The sequence below is a fragment of the Podarcis gaigeae genome (genome assembly GCF_964106915.1).
Source record: "Podarcis gaigeae genome assembly, chromosome: 1".
Taxonomy (NCBI): domain Eukaryota; kingdom Metazoa; phylum Chordata; class Lepidosauria; order Squamata; family Lacertidae; genus Podarcis; species Podarcis gaigeae.
The window spans coordinates 50,944,520-50,966,744 of record NC_139678.1 but is presented as its reverse complement, the minus strand read 5'-3'; the positions used below and the strand labels follow the sequence as shown (position 1 = coordinate 50,966,744).

The following is a 22,225-nucleotide window of genomic DNA, read 5'->3' as shown; positions in this document are numbered from 1 at the left end:
GAGCAGAAGGTGGTTCTACATTAAATTTCGGAAGTACAGAACTTTCATTGGATAGGGGAGTTGGTAATTTTACACACACACTTATTTTAGTCAAGACTGGATTATGGCATTCTGCTTGGCAGGACAGAAATGAAATAGCTTTATGGATTATGCTCCCCTGCCCTGTCAGATGTGGTAGCTGGCTGTGTCCTGAACAGAGCTTGGGAAGGGAGATGGTTGGTAGCCTCTTGTAAACTGTTCAAATCAGCCTCCACAACTCCTGTTATTTTGGACTACACTTCTCATCATTCCTGACTAACGACCATGCTGCCTTGGGTTGATGAGAGGTATGATTTAAATATTTTGGAGGGCACCAGGTTGGAGAAGACTGCTCTAAGTTTTATGATAGGACTCTGGGGTATAGATAAATATAAGTATAAAACAGGAAGGCTGCAAAATATTTTCACTGCCTTATCAAAAGTCTGCAAGTCCAGAAATTCTGTCACTCCTTCAGGCGCAAAGAAGGAAAGTTAAGGGGGAGTTACGGTATTTCAGAATAAGGTCAATGTCTCTCCTTTGGGTAGCTTTGTTAACCCACCCACCCCAATTAATAAAGCATCTCTGTATTATTTGTTTTTGTTAGTTACACAGGCTTACAAATGGGCTAGTTTTTTCAAACCCACAGGGTTGGAAGATCCCCAGAAAGGCACCTAGTCAGACTATCAGATACGTTTTTCTGTACCCAGTAGAGATAGATGGCTATCCATCATTTCACTGGGAAAAAATGCTAGAAAAGATTCCACAGCCTGCCTAGGCAGCTTGCTCCATTGTTGTGCCATATGTTTCAAGATTATGTCTTTCAAATTATAGATTTGAAAGTCACAGACCAAAAGACGTAAGTCAGTAGATATTGAGGCCGTACTTTAGTCTGCTTAAGAAAATAATGGAATTTCTTTGTCCATTCAGAAGGTTTCTACAGGAACAAAGCTTACTTGTGATGTGGTTGGATGGAGTTTGTCTGTGTGTCTTTGGGGATATGAGCTGCTTCTTTGTGGGTTCTCAATGCTGAAGTAATAAGAAAAGGGATATTTGCTAATAATGAAATGCTGGGGAAGTTGGCAGTGCTCTTTGACCCTTCCTCTAGAACTGTCTTCACTGACTTCTTCATGCTGATGCACTCCGTAAGTACTTTAGGACTTGTTAGAACAGGACACGTGTAAGTTAAGTGTGCCTGCACATCCAATTGAAACCAGTTTCAAATTCATTTAATGGTCATAATGGTGCTCAGCCCAAGCATTATCGTTCTGTGATGAGGATTAGTGATTTCTGAGCATTTTGACAAAATTACAGTTTCCAGAGGGACACGGGTGGCGCTGTGGGTTAAACCACAGAGCCTTGGGCTTGCCAATCAGAAGGTTGGCGGTTGAGCTCCAAGAACTAAACACATAGAGCAGGGATGGAGAACCTGTGACCCTGCAGACTTGGTTGGCCTCCAACTCCCATCAGACCTATTCAGCATGGATGATGGGAGCTGTAGTTCAGTAGCATCTGGAGGGCTGCAGGTTCCCCCTCTCTGGCATAGAGGCTGCTTTCACATTCATTCCAAGAGATCTGCACATGTATCTGGATAATTATTTCTGTGACTACCCTATGACTGCCTGGCCAGGTGTCACGGTGCCGTCAGGCAAAGAATGTCCAGTGTGAGGAATTGACTCTTTACTGTCAAAAGTACACTCCCAGTTTAGGAAAAGTCAGTTGCTGTAACAGAGAGGTCCAGCTTATGTATCTCCCGCACCTGAGCTGCTCACAAGCAGGCGAAGATTCTGCCTGCATGCAATCCACTTCTGCTCCTCTCACCCCTGGTCCCGGGAGACCGTGCAGCAAGAGAGGTGGGGGCAGGAGGAGGAGGAGGTGTGGAAGCCCCTTTCTCTACACCAGCCTGACCTTTCCCTCCCTCCTGCACTTGTTCTTCACTCTCCAATCCTGCAGCTTCTTCTGCCTCAGACTCTCATCTTCCAGCTGTTACAGGCTCCCCTAGACCACTGATCCCGTCTTCCAAGACAGTCTCCAACCCCAGTTCTCTTGGTTCCCACTCCTCAGTATCCAGTCTCATTGTCCAGCCAGTCCCTGACGCCGGGGCAAGTCTTGTTTAGCTGCAAAAGAGAACAGAAATCCTCCATTGGTAGAGGCAGTTGGCTGTTGTTAAAATGCTTCTGTTACCCCATTTATTGCCAATACTGCTTTCCTCAGTAGCAAGTCTTGAGTGTGAGCAGACACACCTGCTCCTCGAGCAGGCCTTGGCACTTGGTTGTGGTTCTTCAGCGAGCCCTAAAATAAGACTTGGCTGCTGCTCGCACACAGCCAGCTTGGTTCTCTCACCCCACAAGGCTGTTACGTACGTGCAAGCTTGGCTCTGAAGGCCAGGCACTCAAACTGCGGAGGCTTCTGTGATAACTGCCTGTGTACTTCAGAGTTCTTGGCAGCTTAACAAGCACATCCTTTCTGGTTAAAAGGCAGTTGGTGGGGAGAGAGAAAGAGAACTTCTGTTCAGGCAAATGTTGAGTGTCCCTCTCCGATAACTGAGAATTCGAGTGCCTCAGATGATTCAAGAGGCTTTGCATCTCAAGGATCATCCCCTGCATGTTTCTGGTGCCAGGTGGGTGCATGTGGTGTATGATTCATATGCCACGTTTACTGGGAAATGAAATGAAAGGGGAAACTGGGCCGGGCCAGTTAACTCTGTCGAGTCAGGGGAAGACCCTGTGAGAAATGCACACCCTCCTTCTTCTCAAGCCACTGTGGCTTTCGGTCATGCTGCTCAACCACAAATGGCCCATCTAATCTCGTGCGCTGCATCTAGCGGAGCGTAGGCCCTGGCAACTATCATAGCAAGGAAAGCCCTCCTCCTTCCCGCATGCCTTCGGCAAGCTCAGCATGGTCGAGTTCTGTGTGGTGCAGCCGCTGCAGATCAGGAGATGCAACAGCCCAGCTAGAATGGAAAGAGGATCTTTGAGAGGGGAGGCAGAGGCAGCTTCGTATATGAGAAAGTGCATCTTGGGATGTCAGGAGGGTGTGGGAGTAAGGAAACACGAGCTGAAGGAAAGCTCTGGCATGTGAGCCGCACTGGAGTTGGAGCGGAATCCCCGGCCAAGCTTCCCAAGCCTCCGCGGCTGCCTGTTTTTAGCGTTCTGATGGCAAAGCGATAGTGAGCAGAGCCCACGAGGTCCCTGTGTCAACAGTGGGGATTATTAATAGCGCTTGTACTTCTAGCAGTTTCCTGATCCTGGGGATGCTAGTAGCTGATGTTATAGGAAAAACCCCACTTGGCAGGCTTCAGGGTCTGCCCTTCCTGCAATATGCTCTCTTTGCAGTCTGTTGCCTTTTGGAAGGGAGAGAAATGGACATTCCTGTGCCCTCTCTTAACCTGTGTTGCAAGTAAACTAGTCCCAGGCTAGCTGCATACAACAGGCTTTGTGTCTTACTCTAGGGGTAAATGGCAAAGCGAGGGCCACAGGAATACCCACATTTTACACATCATTCATTCTACACACCAAAAGACGTACAGGGGGCACTGATGGTTGGAGCCTTTGTAGTCAACTGCCTAGTGACTTGTAGGATTCCTGAGTTGGGAGTTGTGTCTGGGGATTGCCAAGCCTATTGTATGCAGGGGGTGGTGTTAAGACAGTGCAGAGCAATAAGCTGGAACTCTCCTTGGATTTGGGGATATCTCAGTTGACAGCCCTTTGCGCTGAACTTTCTCCTGGCTCTGCTTAGCTCTAGGGAATAAGGCAAGATACAGTGAAATGTGTGGAACTTGATCTCGGCACCCACACTTCCTGCTAGAAGGCTGAGAGGAAGGAACATGCTTTGTGTGACTTGACCCAGCTTGGTTATTAAGCTGGAGTTTCAGCTGCCTTTTGAAAGGAAAACATGCCCCATTAAGTTAAGCTTATCACAACCCTGATTACAGATCATTAGCAGATCAAAGCCCCAAGCTTTGCTAGTGAAAGGGCTTATGATCCGGAATCAGGGCCTTTAGAGAAACTGTGTGTGCATGTTGCGTGTTGCTCTCTCTTTCTCCCCCCCCCCCCCCTGACTTTAAGGATATCAGAAATAAATTCTGTAAGACTTCTTTATGCAGCATATTCAGATACGCAAAAATGCTAGAACAACAAATGTTCTTATTTCCGCTGCAAAGATTCAGTATGGATTAGCAGCACTCTGAGTAAATGCAATAGGCCATTTTCAATTAGATATGCAGCAGCTGCTGTGTGGTTTGTTGCTTTGTGGATATTTCAGTTTTGAATATGTTTTAGTTTCAGATGTAATTTTGTTGCTTATTACTCATTGTACATTGTGATGGTATCTTGATGGTATGGCAATCCATAAATATAATGATTAATAATAAAAAATAAGTTTTGCTTCACACGAACTAATATTTACGATATCTACAGTTTCAGAGACACAAAGAGCATGATTCACCTAAGTCCCACCAGCATAAGGCTTTTGCAAGGCCTTCCACCCCTGTCCTCTCCTCCCCCAACGCTCCCCAGAATTGGCTCGGGGGGGGGGGGGTGTCAGGAGAACAGCCTGTGAGGATCGTTCCACCTAGCAAGCTGCAATGTTTGTCATGACAGGACAATCACCATAACATGATGTTTAATTCCACCTAAAGCTTTTCATTCTCATCACACAAACACTATAGATTATTATATCATTCAGTTCGGCAAAATGTAGTACGGGTTTTGTTCATAAAAAAGTCTTGCTTGTTAAATGAATTCTTCTGCCAGCCTGATAGGAGGTTTGAAACTCATGTTGAGGTTCAACGTGAAAGTCAGGTTGGTTTATGTAAGATCTCTTCTCTCAGCTCCATAGGTGGGGCAGCCCCATTCCTAAAGGGGAGTGTTATGTAAGTTAATACAGGGAGTTTGCTAACCTGACCTTTACATAGCTAATTATGCAGGTTAACAGAAAGTTTAGTTAATTAAATGACAGGCATATGTTTTGTTTTGCCAGGGTGTTAGGGATACAGTGAACAAGCGGGATACCAAAAGGTGTAAAGCAAACAAATTAGTTTATGCTGTAATTTACAGGTTAAAAATTAGTGAGGAGGTATCTCAAAAAATAAATTTTAATATTGTATCGCAACACCAATACAAACAAAAGCAGGTTTAAAAGCAAAGTAAGAGTGTGTTACAATGCAACCATGGTTGAGCATTTAGGGAGAGTGATGCTGAGAAAAATATGCATAACTTGTTGAAGTCAGAGAGACAGAGTCCTTAACTTTGTAAAATATTTACTACATTGTAGATGTCATTTTATAAACTTATAAAAATACTTTGTGTACATGTGAGCTTTCTCCATGGTAGGTTCACAGTACACCTTTTCAGCAATCCTCCTGTGCTCATCATAATAACTGCAGAATAAACAAATTCTTACTTTTTACTGCAGGCATGCTTCCTTATTGCTGGCTGACTAGAGAACGCAACTTAAACTGAAAAGCAGAGCAAAAGGAGAATCTGAGGTAGACTAGCCCATAATACAAAGTTCTAATATTTAACTCTTCAAGGATCAGTACTGCCTGGTTTTTTCAGAATCGCTTAAGGGATTACAGGATGATTGTGATAATGAAAAACCCACCCTCAGTCAGGGAAAGTCTTGAGTGAGCAGAATTTGGGGGGCTCTCCCAGATGAGGCTTTTGTTGTGCACTTGTCCTGACTTGTTCACTGAATTTTTCAGAGGTTTTATTCGTAAATTGCTCCTGTTCTTAAAGCTGTCATTCTTTAAATGGAGGCTGTCATGTCACACACAAACAAAAATTCCCCCAAATACAGAGGGTGGGGAAGCACAGCTCGAGAGGCGAGGTGGTGCATCAGTTTGCCCCTCTCTGGCTACAGGGGTGTCCTCACTTGACAGCTGTTATATGAGTATAGTCCTGGTCTGTTTATCAAAGAGATAGGAAGGAGGGGGGGGTGTCATGAATATTACAAAGGAAAGGCAGGAATTGGGACTAGCAGTAATGTAGCAGAAGGAAGACAAATTCTTGGGTTTAAATGAAGTGAGATCACTACAGAAAGCCTTGATTCCTGCATCTGATTGGGTTAAATATTTCTCCCAATGTATTTGGTGGGCAATCACATGTACCAGCAGTGTGTAAGGATTTCTCAAACCTACCTGAATATGACAACCAGCCTCCTATAATGAGATAAAGGCCCGGTTTCCTGCTTGAAATAAAATAAAGCTCTTGGAGAAGATAAAAGCTTCCACCTGAGCTCTATAAGGAATATGCAGAGTGGTTGGGTGCCTATCCTGAGTGGCTTATTTACCACTATAAACAACATTGGAAAATGACTATCAGTTTCCGGATTTATAAGAAAGGAGGTAGGAATGCTCAACAAACTATCAGCCAATTAGCTTGTTAGACATCTCTGCAAAGCTATATTCCTGGTATCTCCTTCAAAAATTGTCAGGCTGGTTGCAAAGTAACAACATTATTCATGAAGAACAAGCAGGGTTCAGAGGAAGATACAGCGCCATTGATCAGTGTTTTACTCTGAACAATATTGTAAGGAAATATACATTGAGATTGATCTTTCTGCTGCATTCGACTCCTAATTGAAATAGACCGTGGGAGAAAATTCAAATTGCCAACGTTGGCTGCAGACTTCTGCTATTGATCCAAGAACTGTACAGTAACACAGAAATGAGGGTCAGAGTAGGTTTAAATGATGGTATGACCGATGCTTTTAAGACTTCGAGAGGAATGAAGCAAGTTTGCATTCTGGCTCCCACTATTTTTAACTTTTATAGTAATGATTTGGTGTCATATTTGGCCATTGCAACCTCTCCCCCCCCCCCCAGTAATTACAAACAGAAAGATCTCAGTCTTGATGTATACAGATAATTTTAGTGCTTCCCTCTTTCTTGATTGGGCCTCAGAAATCTCATGGAGGTGATCAGCATATACGGTAAACAGGAAATCCTATCTATAAATTACTCTAAAACCAAGATTATTACTTCTGGCAAACACAGTCCTAGGTATAAGTGGTGTTTAGATCAGAAAACTATAGAACAGACTCATTCATTTAGATACCTGGGTCTACCCTTTAGTGAAGCCCTCTCTTGGAAAGTGTCATATGGAGGCAGAGCACAAAAACCATAGGAGCATTGATTAAGTTCAGTTACAGTAAGGGAGGGCAGGTAATGGAACCTGCCCTAAAGATACTTGGTAACAAAGTGCTTGCTCAAATGCTCTATGCCATGGCGTTGAAATCTGTGTCACTGATTCACACGCCATTAAGGTTTTGGAAACCGTGCAAAATATCCCCCCCCCCCCCCGGAAGCTATACTCTCTACCATCAGGAATATCAGCAGCTTTTCTTCATATAGAATCTGGGTGGCCAGCAATTAAGACAAAAGCGGATTGAGTTTAGTTAAAGTATATATTTTTTTTTAAAAATGCTACTATGCCTATTGAGTGTTTTCCTACACTGTGCTATATGGAATTGGGTGAAAACCAACTCTTGAAAGCAGCTTGTCAAGATGTTTCAGTCCATTATTATTTTCCAGAACTGAGTTCTGCTTTAACCCTGAATAAGTGTCTACTTAGGGATTGACTCAAGGGACCTGCAACTAATTAGAAACACCAGATTTCCCCCTCGGTATCCACTCTTGAGAACAGAGATTTTTAAAGCTAGTTTATTGACCAAACTCCTCACCAGCTTCCTCAGGAATTGCCTTTATAGAGCTGTATGTGATGCCCACTGCAGTCTTGGATGGCCAGCTCAAGAAAACCAGCCCATAGGCAGACAGACTTTGCATTCTTGGTCAACCTCAGATGGAATACATCACTAAAACAATAAACTTATGAACTTAAAGCTAAACAATATACTAGAACAACAGATTTGTTCCGAAACTCAGTTTTCAGCAATATGTTCCTGAGGGATAGCTGTGTTAGGCTGTTGCAGCAAAACCTACTAAGTGTTAGTTAAAGACTAAGAGATTTATTGTGGTGTTGGTGTAAATTTTCATGGACTAGAGCCTACTCTGTTAGATGCAGGATGAAGTGCACTATAGTGCAAAAAAGCTTATGCCATAATGAGTATTTCAAAGCTCTGACAGGATACCAGCACATGCTGTACTGTCACAAACAGACTGAAGTCCGGGAAAACTTTTATTCACATCAGGAATATGTTTCTGTGTACTCGTACCAATGTTCAGGAGCAAATCTTGCCAAATTCAGTGGGACATAACTTCCCTTATGGTCTGCTTGTGGTCACACTGCACAGGCTCTAAAATTCAGAATTAATTATCCCTGTGTGGTCTCTTACTGATCTTCAGTGTATGTTTTGACTTGGGAATCTTCAGTAACATTCAGTTTGCTGGAGTGAAAGGATAGTGTTAGGCAGCTTTGTATATAAGCCCACCAAACCCCAAAACAAATTATTACTATCCTGCTGTGCTGGAGGCTGGCAGAGGAGGTACAAAAAGGTTACTGCATTTCTATCCTGGATGTGAAAGGATTAAACCACCAATACCCATAACATTCTCTTGAGAATCAAAGGGACAAGTAATACTCAGGTGCTTGGGAAAGTTAATGCACATGTGTTTGCTGTACAAGAAGAGGTGGGGAGGCACAATGAACCCTGGCTGCGAAGCTGATTTTTAAAAATTAATGAGTTTAAATATATGTTTAAGGCAGCAATCCTATCCACAATTACTTTACAATACATGCCATTAAACTGAATTGAATTGAATAGATTTGAAGAACAAAATGCCAGCATTTATTCCCAATAAAATTGTGTTGTTTTAGCTTTACTACTGCTGACTCTGAAGGTATTACATTTCCTTCAAATCTGGGCTGAATTCTACAGGCTAAGGGAGAGTGCTTTGTTCTGCCAAGGTTTCAAAATGTGGGAGAAAAGCAAGGATTCCCCCTTGTAACTTTTAACTGTCAAGCAGCAAGACACAGCAGCCTGTCATAGTAGTCTTCCTCCCAACCTAGCAGTTCGAAAGCATATCCACACGAGTAGATAAATAGGTACTACTGTGTTGGAAAGGTAAACAGATTTTCCGTGTGCTCCGGCACTCGTTATGGCGTTTCGTTGCACCAGAAGCGGTTTAGTCATGCTGGCCACATGACCTGGAAAGCTGTCTGCGGACAAACTCCGGCTCCCTTAGCCCGAAAGCGGACATGAGCGCTGCACCTTATAGTTGAATTTGACTGGACTTTACCATCTAGAAGTCCTTTACCTTTACTATAGGAGTCACATTGCATGCTTTGCTGTGTTCTCAGCCTTAAGGAACAATGACAGCTGAAAGGGCACGTTGTGTATAACTGGTTTCACTATACAAATAATGCAAGAGTAATAGAGGACTGTTATTTAGTGCCATGAGCAAATGTCAAGGCAAGAAGAGTTTTCCACTGCTTCTTTCTCAACCTTTTGTAGCATGTGCAAGGGGCAGCTCTTAGAAAATGCCTCGTATTTATAGTATAATTAACAAACAAATTGTATAATACACAAATTGGGCTGCCCAGATTTGAGTGACAGAGACATTTTCATTGCTGTATGTAGGAGCTAAATGTAAATGTAAAGGAATCTCTAATTACTTGCTGTGAAAAGTGACTGCTTGAAAGAAATGCTAACGCAGGGTAACTTCCACATAATCTGCCTGCCCAGTTTTAACAGACTTCTGAAAAGTTTTGGCCTCATGGCAGGTGTGTGGGATACCTGGATATCATCACATTACTGTCTTTTGATATCCTATCAAAACTAGGAGCTATAGATTAAATCAAGAAACATGAGTCATTTTTGCTCTGCACAAAACGTATGACTATCAAGTTGCAGATTGGAATGGTTGCTGAGCCTTGCAGTGAGATTTGGATACTTCTGACTATTAAGAATTACTGTTGCTTGAAAAAAAAGCAATCTTTTTGAAGTTTACTCCCATCATATAGAGAGTATGACTAACAGGGACCTAAAATGTGCTTTACACTTGGGATTGAACAGAGTGCTTGTTGCAGATATAGAAAGATAAGAGACCTCGGGTACAATTGTATTTTAGAACTCTGAGCAGTTATTCATTGAGCATTGAGCACAGTGAGTGCTGGCAAGTAGTTAAAAGAAAAAGAAAAGAAAAAGAATTCCTGTTGTTCCATTATTAGGCATCAATAGAGCTCTGCTGTTGCTTCACAGACGCATCTTTTGTCATCTTTTGTCTCATTCTTAGTCTGCTTCTGGCTGTTTTTTTATTGGACCAAATTCTCTAAACTGAGCTTTAAATTTCACGAAATGGAAAATGTTCTGTTCTTCCAGTTTTGATCTTCTGTGTACAGTTGACAAGCAGGAAGCAGATTGAACCAATGTGTATTTTGTTTGCACTCAGGCCCAGGCTGTTTTAAAATAGAACAGAAGTAGCCTAAGCAGCTTTTATCCTTGACACCTCATTTAAGGTTAGCTGCTTCCTATTTTTTTGCATATTTATATAGAAGTGGTGGTGTCTTTATATAAATGCTTGTTGCTCATTATGGGATATAGCAGATGCAGAAAAAGTCCATGGAGCCAAAGCACCTCCTTTTAGTATGAACCGTTGACTTGCTGACACTTAGATTTCACCCATGTGCCTCAGAGTTTGCGTTGGGAACCACCAATTGTCACATGGTAGCCATTTCAGCACTGTTTTCAGTTCTTGCATTTTCCCACATTCAGATTGGCCACAAATAACAATAACACCAGTACTTGTTTTCTGGCTCAGTAATCTCCCCATAAGTGAAACTCTTTCTCTTTCTCTTTCTCTTTCTCTTTCTCTTTCTCTTTCTCTTCCCCTAGTGCTCTGTGGTGAATTGGATATTTTGGGTGACTTGGCTCCACTGAGTGAGAGGGTACTAGATGTCTTATGGTTTGGGCGTCAGAAGCCCTGACACAGGACTGGTTATGGCCGAAAATAATTGGCTGGAGCTTGGAGGGTCAGGGAGGGCCGGGGCTGGTGTCCAAGTAGTGCTTGGGGTCTGGGGTGCCCCATGATTTATTCATTTAGATCTTGAAGGCCAGGTAATCATAATAATGTTTATTATTTAGGTAGGTGGGAGGGTGAGTCCTCATTTAAAACACCTGGTTTCTTTGTCAACAGCCCCCATTTGCTATGGAATCCTTTTTCAAAAGGCACTTCAGGAAGAAGACTGTGCCGCTAGGGCCCCGGCGCACCAGTGTGGTGGCCCTGCCGGCCAGCAAAGCAAGGCGGCGCTCTGTGGTGGGGCAGCCCTCTGCCACCCTAACGCAACACCGCCGCAAATCCTGCACTCACCTGCAAGGGCTGTCTTGCTTGGGCTCCCGGCACAAACTCAGGGCGAGCTCCAGCAGGAGGCGATCCAGCACCACGACCCCTCGCCTGAGTCCTCGGTTTTCCGTCCAGAAGAAGCGCGGGGGGCGAGTACGCACCATAGATACTCATCTAATAGGGCCCTCCTTGCTGCTGGCCAGCCTCATCCAGGTGTATGAGGCGGAAGGAAAGAGGCAGTCGCCTTGCACTGAGAGCTCCAGCTCAGAGTCCCCCAAGGAGGGGCTTGAGGAGAGCGACTGGAGTGAGGAAGCTGCCTCTTCAGGCTCTGAAGGATCTGGCCTGAGAGCGGAGCAGGAGAGGAAGGAGCTGCAAGCCGAGCTTTCGCGGTGTCCCGGTCCTGCCACGCAGCACCCTGCCGACCTGAGGCTTCTCCTGCGAGACCCTCATTACCTGCGCCGCAGGTCCTCCCACCTCCTCCCAGCAGAGTTTGTGCACAGCAGAGCAGCCTACGGGCTTCAAGGCCGCTACAGATGCTTGAGCCAGAGGCGGCGCTCAAGTGAAACCCCCAAGCCGGGTGCTTTGCTCCAGTCATGCAGGACACGGAGGGCTGCCAGGAGGTGGAAGGTTCCTCTAGGGACCACTTGGCTGGCGTTGACTACCCATAAATGCCTGGGAATGGATCTTGCTCACAATGGCTGCGGCAGCGACTCCCCTGAAGGTTGCAGAGCCCTACTGCCGTATGTATGGCTTTATCAGGGGTACTAAGCTCTTTGGGGTAGAGGTGGAGGGGAGAGGACCAGCACAGCCCTGACGCACAACCACAGTGCTTCCTTGCAGATTGATCAGTTATGAAAGAAGCTGTGTCTTGAGCTGTGTCTTTCTGAGAACAGGACAGGTGCAGTGGGTCTCTCCCCCCCCCCCCATTTCCGCCAGTTGCACTTCTGCCTGACTCTTCCTCCAAGAAATTCTGAGTTCTTTCGGCTGAAAGAAAGTGAGTCACCCAAGGACACCCAGTAAGCATCATAGCCAAGCAGGGATTTGAACATGGGAGTTTCCAACTGTAACATTTTACACCTCTGCACTGCATTGGTCTCCTGGCTGCCGTGACCCTTCCCTTCCTGCTTCCTGTTCCCCTACCCCCAATAGAGGTGTAATGTGGTTGAATAAGGGATCTGTCATGAAAAAGGGATCCTTCATGTGGTTCTCTTCCATCAAAGAGCTGGCTGTTTTACTGCATCTTCCCACAAAGTCCGTTTGGTATTGCAGGTTACCTTTTACCTTGGCTAAGAATTGCCAGTTGGATATGGTGTTTGAATAATGGAGGAGCCAGATTCCTGTAAAAGGTCTTTGTGTGAAACGAGCAGCAGCTCTGACCAATTAATGTATTAAGATGCGCACAAAAGATGACATATATGGCTTTAATGTCCCTTTATACAATTTCACAACACACACACACACATACTCACACAAAAACAAACAGAGAGAGGGAGAGAGAGACTAGGAAAAGCATTCTGAAGTGGCAAAGATTATTATTATTATTAATAATAATAATAATAATAATTGTTTTAAAGGACCTTTATGGCTGTAACATTGCTTGTGTGTGGTGTAGTGCTACCATGTTTAACTTAGGTAGATTCACATCCCTGCTTAGCTACAAAGTTGACTGCGGTAACTCAGGTCATTTGTGTGTTCTCAGCCTCACCTGCATCCGAGAATTTTTGAGGATAAAAGCCTTTGAGTTACTTGGAAGAAGGATGGGATAAAAAGTGTGGTGTGTGTGTGTGTGTTCATGCGCGCGCGCACACACACACACAGATATACATTGTGAGGAGGACAAAAAACACGAATATGATTTGTCCTTGATGAATTGATCTAGAGTAAAACCCATGTGTGATCTTAAATATGCGCTCTAAAATTTTGAGATGCCCAGCTGCTTCTCCCACTCTCACCCCAATTAGCCTTGGAATGTTTTGCTTCAGAAGCAGCAGGAAACCTGGGCTCTGTTTCATCTTCCCAGGAGTCACACAAGCCTGTGTTATTGTGTTATTAGTCTTCATCCACTTGAGAGAATAGTTCATGGAATATTCTACACACACACACACACACACACACACACCTTTGGGAGGAAGGATTCATGGAAATAATAAACATTCAACTGCCACTTGGATTTTTTAAACTAAACCACTGCGTCCCTTTCTTCATGGCTGGTGTTTGCAGTGGCATGGTACAAAATGCCCAATCCACATGATAGATTTCAGCATGCCAGTAACTTGGCATTTATTAGTAGTTGCTGTGTGGCATGACTTAAAGCGATTATGAAGAATAGTCTGTTCTTCACTGCCACAAGGTAGAAAATAAAACTTACCGCCTACCACTGAGTTGGGTAAGTATTACCTACTCTGTGATTTCCGATAATTTCTGCCTCATTTTAGGCAGCTTTTTGGAATTGATATTAACACATGGAATGCCTTTCTTTTTAGCATCCTTTCCCCCCAGAAGGCTTGCAAATGCTGCATTTAGGAATAATAATGATTAATATGATTCCAGGTGTTTTTATGGACAATCTTCTTCCTGTCTTTCAGAAAAGCTATTGCCAAGTCTGGTCTCCAGCACCTGGTTGCCCAGCCAACCCCCCCACTAGCCCTGAGAAGCGATTCAGACAGGGAGATCCGCAGTACTGTCGACTGGAGCGTAAGTGCTACCTTCTCCCCTTGTGTGTGGGGGGGGGGGTGCAAGGAAAGATAATGAATGGGTTCTTTCCCATTGGCTTGGCTGCATAAGTTTCGCCCAGTACAAATCCACACACAGGTGGCTTTCTGGAGCAAGGGTATCATTGGCCAGGGTGTAGTCTGAAGTCAAGTCACTTGATACATCAGCCTTACTGAAGCCAAGCAGGTCTGGTCAGTGCCTGTATGGGAAATGGCATGGAACCCTATAAGTATCACCTTGAGTTCCATGGGAGAAAGACAGGAAACAAGTAGTGCATTTCTCTGGAGTGATGGTACCTGAGTTTCCACAGGATAGTTCCTGTAGCTCTGGTTGTGCTCTGCATTACAGCAATCAACTGGTAGCATGGGAAGCTGCCATGTCGGTGAATTCAAAGCTAACCTGTGAAGGTCAAATGGGAGCCACGTGTTGAAATATGTTTATTTCCTGCCACAGTCCCCTCCTGTCCCCATATCTATACCTGAAAGTATTTGGCCATTCTATGCTTCCCATTGACCAGAGCCATTGGTATGTCGTGCTTGTAAGGTAAAGGTAAAGGGACCCCTGACCATTAGGTCCAGTTGTGACAGACTCTGGGGTTGCGGTGCTCATCTCACTTTATTGGCCGAGGGAGCCAGCGTTTGTCCGCAGACAGCTTCCAGGTCATGTGGCCAGCATGACTAAACCGCTTCTGGTGAACCAGAGCAGTGCACGGAAACGCTGTTTACCTTCCCGCCGGAGCGGTACCTATTTATCTGCTTGCACTTTGACGTGCTTTTGAACTGCTAGGTTGGCAAGAGCAGGGACCGAGCAACGGGAGCTCACCCCGTTGCCGGGACTCGAACCACTGACCTTCTGATTGACAAGTCTTAGGCTCTGTGGTTTAACCCACAGCGCCACCTGTGTCTCATGTCGTGCTTGTAGGCTGAACCAAATCCTTTCCTTGTGCCTGCTTGAGGTCAGTGGCAAATAACTGGTGGGTGCAGGGATGCAGAATGTGCAACAGGACGATGCCGAGGCATATGTGTGGCGGTGGAGTCTTGCCAGAAAGAAGCTTGGTTAAAGCAATGTGTAGTTTTGACTGTTAGTTCATCTGTGGGGCTGAAGTGGAGAGTCAAGTTAGTTCCCCTGAAGCTAATGACCGGATGGAATTGTGGCTAGGTTCTGAACTGAGTGTGACCCTGCAACAATACTGTGGAATGACAACACATTACTTCTGTCTTTCAGGAGGCTGCAGTTTACGGGGAGCATATTTGGTTTGAAACCAATGTCTCTGGGGACTTCTGCTATGTGGGGGAACAAAACTGTGTTGCAAAAATGCTGGTAAGTCTTGGCAGGAGGATGCCCCTAACTGGTCAACTTGATTTTTGTGTGAGTCTGCACTACCATCTAGTGGAGGAAACAAAAAAATGCCTTAAACTGCATATCCCAGAACACCATCAAGCAGAGGTTATGTGAGCAAATACTTTTCTTTGGGGAAAATGAGGGTGGTGTACGGGGGGGGGGGGGGGGGGAGTGGCCCTTCACATCACTTCTATTTGTGCAGTGGGTATTGGCACCTGGTGATTTTTAAAGGATATTTAGCATACATTGTGGGATTTGGTGTCTAGCACAAAATCTGGAAGTATGAACATGAGAAACCTTTCTGCTTATTGTTTTGAATTGGTGTGTGTGTGTGTGTGTGTGTGTGTGTGTGTGTGTGTAGTGTTATTAGCTGCACAGAGAGAACCTGCACATTTACAGCGTATTTCTACAAAAATGTCTAAGTAAAAGTGGGGCAATGTATTGGTTGTGGAGCATGAGCTTTTTGTGCAGAAGGTCCTTGGCGGCTCCATTTAAAAGGGTCTCAAAGAACTGCTGCCAGTCAGGCAGCAGCCTCTGGGTCAAACTAGAGGTGATCTTTGCTGCATAGGTTGTTCTTTTGTAGCTCTTGAAAAAAAAAACACCTGGAGGTGGAGGGCCTGAACTGGATTGGATCCAGCAAGCAGGGCTTAAACTCTTTGCTCGTGGAAAGGTCCCAATCAAAATTATTTCTCCCGCCTCCCCCCCCCCCGCCCATGTCTTCTTTTAACAATTTGAGCGACAGCAGTGCATGGGCAAACTAGTCATGCTGTGCAAAGCAGCTTCATGTGTAATAGAGAACGATGGTTCAGCGGCAGAGTACATGCTTTGTGTCCTTAGGGTGGTAATTCAACTAAGTTTTACTGGGAGTAGATCCATTAAAATTCATGAATATGAATAAGTGGGTTGATTCTGGGTAAAACCTAGTTGAATACCGCCCATAAGGACCCAGACTCATTTCCCCCAGCATCACTCTCCAGAAAAGATTGGAGGTAGCAACGTTGCCTGGGGCCTTGAATGAATTGCCACTCTTGATAGTGGGCTAGATGGGCAGGAGGGTGACCAAGGTGATCAAGGGTCTGAAAACCAAGCCTTGTGAGGAACAGTTGAGGGAGTTGGGTATGTTTATCCTGGAAAAGAGGATATGGAGAGGAGGTTTGGTAGCCATCTTCAAATATCTGAAGGGCTGTCACATGGAAGATGGAGCAAGCTTGTTTTCTCCTGATCTGGAGGGTAGGACCCAAACCAGTGGATTTCAGTTACAAGAAAGGAGATTCCAACTAAACATCAGGAAGAACTATTTGGCAGTAAGACGCTCACAAGAGGTGGTGGACACTCCTTCGTTAAGCAGAGGTCATGGATGCTTTAGTTGATATTCCTGCACTGCAGGGGGTTGGACGAGGGACCCTTCCAACTCTATACTTCTGTTATTCTGTGATGATAAGTTGGTAATTCTGCCGAATGTCCACACACTCCTTATCTCTGCATACTTGTTGTTCAGCATTTGGTGACCTTCCTTGCCCTCCCAACTTTTTTTTTTAAAGTAGCAAATTCTACAAACTGCCCTAAATGAGTTCTATTCATTCTAGCCACTGTATCTTACTAGTATTAGAATTCAGGATTTTCCTCCCCCTTTTGTACTGTGCGCCTGTATCTTTTTTGGCTGCCTCAAAAGGGTGAGTCACACTGAAAAAGCTTTCCAGGAAGATTTAAAAATAAAGAAAAGCAGGCGGAAATGCAATCACAAGCTTTATGTTTATCTTGTAGAGCTGGAAGCAACTTCCTCGATGCAAATTCATCTAAATTAGCTTGTAATTCTCCCCCAGATTGCATGGTGTTTTTATGTTTTTAATTTATAAGGCTTTTGGGGAAAAATGAGAATCCACCTCAAGTATACAGAACGATAGAAATAAATACATATTTCCAGCTATCCTTTGATGGTACCCTTTGCTTTGCGGGTAGGGGGCTGTGATCAGTCGGTCAATATATTTCAGTGCCTGGATTCCATTTGCTTCATTAAGGCCAACAAAAGTGGGAGGTAATGCACTCCATGCACAATCCATTCCATCTCCATCCTCTCCCCTGGTGCATATATTGGGATGGAAGGACAAAGAGGAAGCCATTACCTGCAGCATTCTTACCCTATACTTGTGTGTTCCATATGCACAAACAGTTATTTGAGTGTTGAGCTTGTTGCAGGCATGCCAGTCATTCGCAGATGATGTAAACCTCTTGTCTTCCTTGTCTTGCAGCAAAAACCTCTCTCCAAGCGCAAGTGTGCTGCCTGCAAGATTGTAGTCCATACACCCTGCATAGAACAGCTAGAGAAAGTGAGTAAAATCTAGTTAAGCTCTTGGGCTGTGCTTGGAGAGATGGGATATCAACCTCCTTTTAAAAAAAAGGAACGTTCCTGTCGGATCCAATTTCCATGAACGCTTATATGCCTGCTAGGAGAAATTCCTAAGAACCAAGCTCCCTCTGTCATATTTTGTTCCTTTTTGACTCTGTAGGCAAATAAATTTTGCATTTAGAGATGCCAAAGCCGATAGCTTTGCATCCAGTTGGCCTTGGGTTCAGTGTCTGGTATCTCCACTTAAATGATTTCAAGCAGCAGGGCTGGGAAATGCCTCTGTGAGAGGCCTTGCAGGGCTGCTGCCAGTTAGAATAGATAGTATTGAGCTAGATGAATTGATGGCTTGACTCAATATAAAGTAATCTCATATGTGCATATGCTCAATTATTCATTGAGAGGACTGAGTGGGAGGAAAGAGGGAATGGCAAATAATGTATTCCTCACAGGACAGAAATGCTTCACATTTTATGTTGTTGTTATTATTATTTTTTTAAAAAAGTTTTCCACCCATCTTTCTGTTAAATCCACAGATAAATTTCCGATGCAAGCCTTCCTTCAGGGAATCTGGATCAAGAAATGTCCGAGAGGTAAGAGCTTTGTGGACTGTTTATTGATCTGTAGCACAAGGAAATTGTGTGCATGCACCCTTTGATGCAGGTGGCTGTGAAATCTTTGGCCTCATTCGGTTCTGAGGTGACAAACTGCCCATAGTCTGATTTAAAGTTGTATACCCCCCTGAACTTGAGGTGCTAACATGTGTCTGAGCAGTAAAAGACTCACTATGGCCCATCCCTCCTGAGCATTTCTTTTGAAAACCTGCACATTGAGGTACAACAATGAGATGCCACCCATTATCTATTATTGATACATTATAGTAATGAGTGGAGTTTTCTAATCTAAGGAAAGAGTGGACTAATTTACCAGTTAGTACAGAGGTAGCCAGTGTTATGCCATTCAGATGCATTCAGTGTTATGCAGTAGCCAGTGTTATGCCATTCAGATGCTGACTTCCATCAGCACCAACCAGTATGACTAATGATCAGGGGTAATGGAAGTTGTAGCCCAAAAACATAATTAACTACTCTTGAGCTACTAGTGATAACCTCTGAAGGGCCTGGTGCATGCTGGGGAGTGCGTGGCTAGTCACAGCATACTTCCCACCACTTAATTCAGTCCCTAAAGGAAGAGAACTCTCCATGGTGCTGAAAGGTAGAGGGCTGGGCCAATGAGCATCCATACTGGCAAACCATCAGGCAGCGTCCATACTTGAAGTGAGATTTTAACACATCCACATGCTTACAGCTTCATAGAGAAAACTTGAACCTGTGCTTCACCTGAACAGACTTTGCACCAGCTCTCAAACTGGATATAGACCTAAAGGAATCTTCCTTTGAACATATTTTTAAAGAGCCAAGCAATTTTAACATATAGACATAGCATTCCCAGTGGAGGAAGGTGTACAGTCGTACCTTGGACCCCAAATGCCTTGTGAGTTGAACGTTTTGGCTCCCGAATGTTGCAAACCCTGAAGTGAGTTTTCTGGTTTGCAAACGTTCTTTGGAACCCAAACATCCGATGCGGCTTCTGCAGCTTATGATTGGCTGCAGGAGCTTTGGTTTCCGAACGTTTTGGAATTCGAATGGACTTCCGGAACGGATTCCGTTCGACTTCCGAGGTACCACTGTAACTGTCATTCTTAGTAACCAAGTCACTATGGTAACCCTTAGGTTTTATCCTGACTTGTTTTTTGGTGTGTTTTCTCTTGGCTTGATGGGATTAGAAGTGCAGCCTGCCTTTGAGTCTCACCATTCTGACTCCTAATAGGATCATTATTGGAGTGAATCTGGTGTATATTTGAGTAATCAAGAAGAACATTGTACAGGAAAAGACGTAAAAATAAATACCTGGTCACATTTTCCTGAGTTGCAGTGCTTGCAGCTTTTGCTTTCAACAGAGACTAGGAAAAAAAGTAAATTCTGGTCTTTGCTGAATACTTGCACAAATTTATTTATGTATGTATTGCATTTATATCCTACCACATGGCCTTTATAAAATGGCTCTTGGGGCAGCTTACAGTTAAGAATAGAGCAATAGTTAGTAGTAAAACATTAACAACCATAAAAATATATAAACAATTAAACATTTACAGGGAATAAAAAAATAACAAGTTATCATAAAATTGGCATCTGTTTCTGCCTCTGAACACCAGCTGAAATAAAATGCCTTTAGCTAATTTCTGAGTGACAAAGATAGCCAGGAAGGCTTTTTCTTCTTCTTCTTTTTTTGCAACGAGGCGGTGTGGTGGGGAAGAGTAAGAAATCCAATAAGGGAGAGGGCACTTAATTGCAGAGAAAGCCCTGCTCTTTGCCCCTGTCCATTGATTTCAGTCAGTGAGAGAAGTCTTAGTGCATAGGATTGCTGAAAATCAACCTGTCAGCCACCTTCAAACCTACAGATTGCATCCCACAGAACTTTATTTTTGACATAACCATGAAATGAGCAACTATCTCATGTTGTAGTTAAGTTAAGGTAATTTCACTAAACGACCTGTACTCATTCAACTTCTAACAATTTAATAAATTTGAAGCCGTGAGGATCCATGTTGTTAAATGGGACCAGGAATTTGTTCCTTTTGCCACTAAGCACAGCCTTGCCTTTTACTCCTGTGTATTTAACCTCGTTTCAGAAAGAAAAGCTACATATAGTATAATCTCTCTGTGTTGCAACACAGATTACTTGCTCATAGCCTTGAGGTATTACTCGCGGCAAATATGTAGATGGTAGACTATTCTTGTATTCAATGCCATGAAATATCGTTTTGAATAGTTTTGGTTTGGTGTATCTTAAAAAGAAAGTACTTGTTTCATCTTCAGTAATGGGCGCTGAATACTTTCCTTTGGAAGTGCTCTGCATTTGTCCTTGTTTGGCTCTGAGGCATACTTTCTGAGTTTGAGGGGATTCTGAAGCAGGGGAAGGTGAAGCTGGCTTACTCTGTTCTGGATTGTCAAGGCAGCATTGGAGGCCTCGGCTTTTAAGCATCCCAGCCTAGATGTGTGCTCAGGGGACGGTATATGTGTCTCTCCCATTTCCTCGTCCTTTAAACTGTTCACATGTTTCTCCACAGCCTACAGTTGTGCGGCATCATTGGGTACACCGGAGACGTCAGGAAGGGAAATGTCGACAGTGTGGAAAGGTGAGGGGAAAACCTGTGTGGATATAGCTTGAAGGGTACAATGAAGCTGGAACTGGGATCTGCAAAAAAAAACACCTTTTCAGATCAAGATTCTTACGCATCTTGAGCTTATATCAGGCGCTGGGAAGCAATACTGAAGTTTTGTTTTCTGACACTGCTTTGCATCTTTCTGAGGCCTCTTCCGTATCACCTCTTTGTTTCCATCTGAAGGCATGTTTATTCTTCTTTTGAGAGAACTTGAGTCTTCTGCACAATGTGTTTTGAATTGCCTGGCTTTAAAATATATATGTGTAGAATTTTATTGTCGTATGCAGCCTTGTGATTCTCACTTACTTATTTACAAATAAATGACTATCATTGTTGGCATCTGTTTGTCTCAAGAGACAATAGAGTGTGCCTCGCGGGGTGAAGTCAAACCACTGTATGAGGAGCACCGAATGTATTTGACCCCAGCTTGGCTTCAGGAGTTGCTGGAAGGAGGCATACAAGGTGCCATTCAACAGTTTTAGGGACTATAATCTGGATTTGTGTAGAGTTTACTCCTTAGCCTTTTCTTCTCCCAAATATATTCCGCAAGGCACTGAGGGATCAGAGTTTTCCTTCTCCAAACAACAGCAATATATGTATTATAATTTTTATATAATTATACAATCACATTAACAGCAGTAACAACAACAACCACCCCTGTGTCATAACTGAGATTCACGGCAAGCTTCTCACTCACAGACCATTTTCAGAAACGTAGGGGGAAACAGCCACCCAAAGTTGTTGAGCTCACCTCTCCACGCCCCACCGATCACTGTTCCACCCACAGCCTCTGTCGTGCAGTCCCAAGCGCCATGCTGCAATGCTACAGAGGTGCCGGAACTCACGGGGGGAAAGCCCTGACTGTAGGAGGGGAAATACACTTCCTTTTGGTCCTATAAAGACTAGCACATTAGGACAAGAGTTATGTGTCTGATGAAGGATATTTGTCCACAATATATTCTTTCTTTAAAGCCCTATACAGCCTAGGATCCTCGTACCTACGGGACTGCCTCTCCTGGTATGTCCCACAGAGGACCTTACAGTCTTCAGATAAAAACATCTTGGAGATCCCTGGCCACAGGGAGGTTAGGCTGGCCTCAACCAGAGCCAGGGCTTTTTCGGCCATGGCCCCAATCTGGTGGAACGCTCTGTCACAAGAGGGCCCTGCGGGACTTAACATCTTTCCACAGGGCCTGCAAGACAGAGCTGTTCCACCAGGCCTTTGGCCAAGGCGTAGTCTGACCCCCTCCTTCTGTAATCCTCATAGCACTCCAGCCCAATGGTTGCCATTCATTTGATTTTGAATTGATTTTAGAATGAATTGATTTTAGAATGTATTTCAATT

At 44.1% G+C, this 22,225-nt stretch overlaps 1 protein-coding gene across 14 annotated transcripts in view; it reads left to right on the top strand.

Annotated features, from left to right (window-relative positions):
- The window catches only part of DGKZ (diacylglycerol kinase zeta), a 135,887-nt gene that overhangs the window by 78,844 nt on the left and 34,818 nt on the right, over positions 1-22,225 (top strand). For 11 of the 14 annotated variants that reach the window (XM_083749528.1, XM_083749526.1, XM_083749532.1 and 8 more), the window contains 5 exons: positions 13,843-13,951; positions 15,194-15,289; positions 17,560-17,637; positions 18,191-18,247; positions 20,785-20,853. In XM_083749528.1, coding sequence (XP_083605654.1) covers positions 13,843-13,951; positions 15,194-15,289; positions 17,560-17,637; positions 18,191-18,247; positions 20,785-20,853 — 409 coding nt within the window. Of the gene's footprint in view, positions 1-2,564; positions 2,636-11,110; positions 11,998-13,842; positions 13,952-15,193; positions 15,290-17,559; positions 17,638-18,190; positions 18,248-20,784; positions 20,854-22,225 lie in introns of those variants that run through there. The other 3 variants (XM_083749527.1, XM_083749521.1, XM_083749533.1) reach the window with 2 other exon arrangements.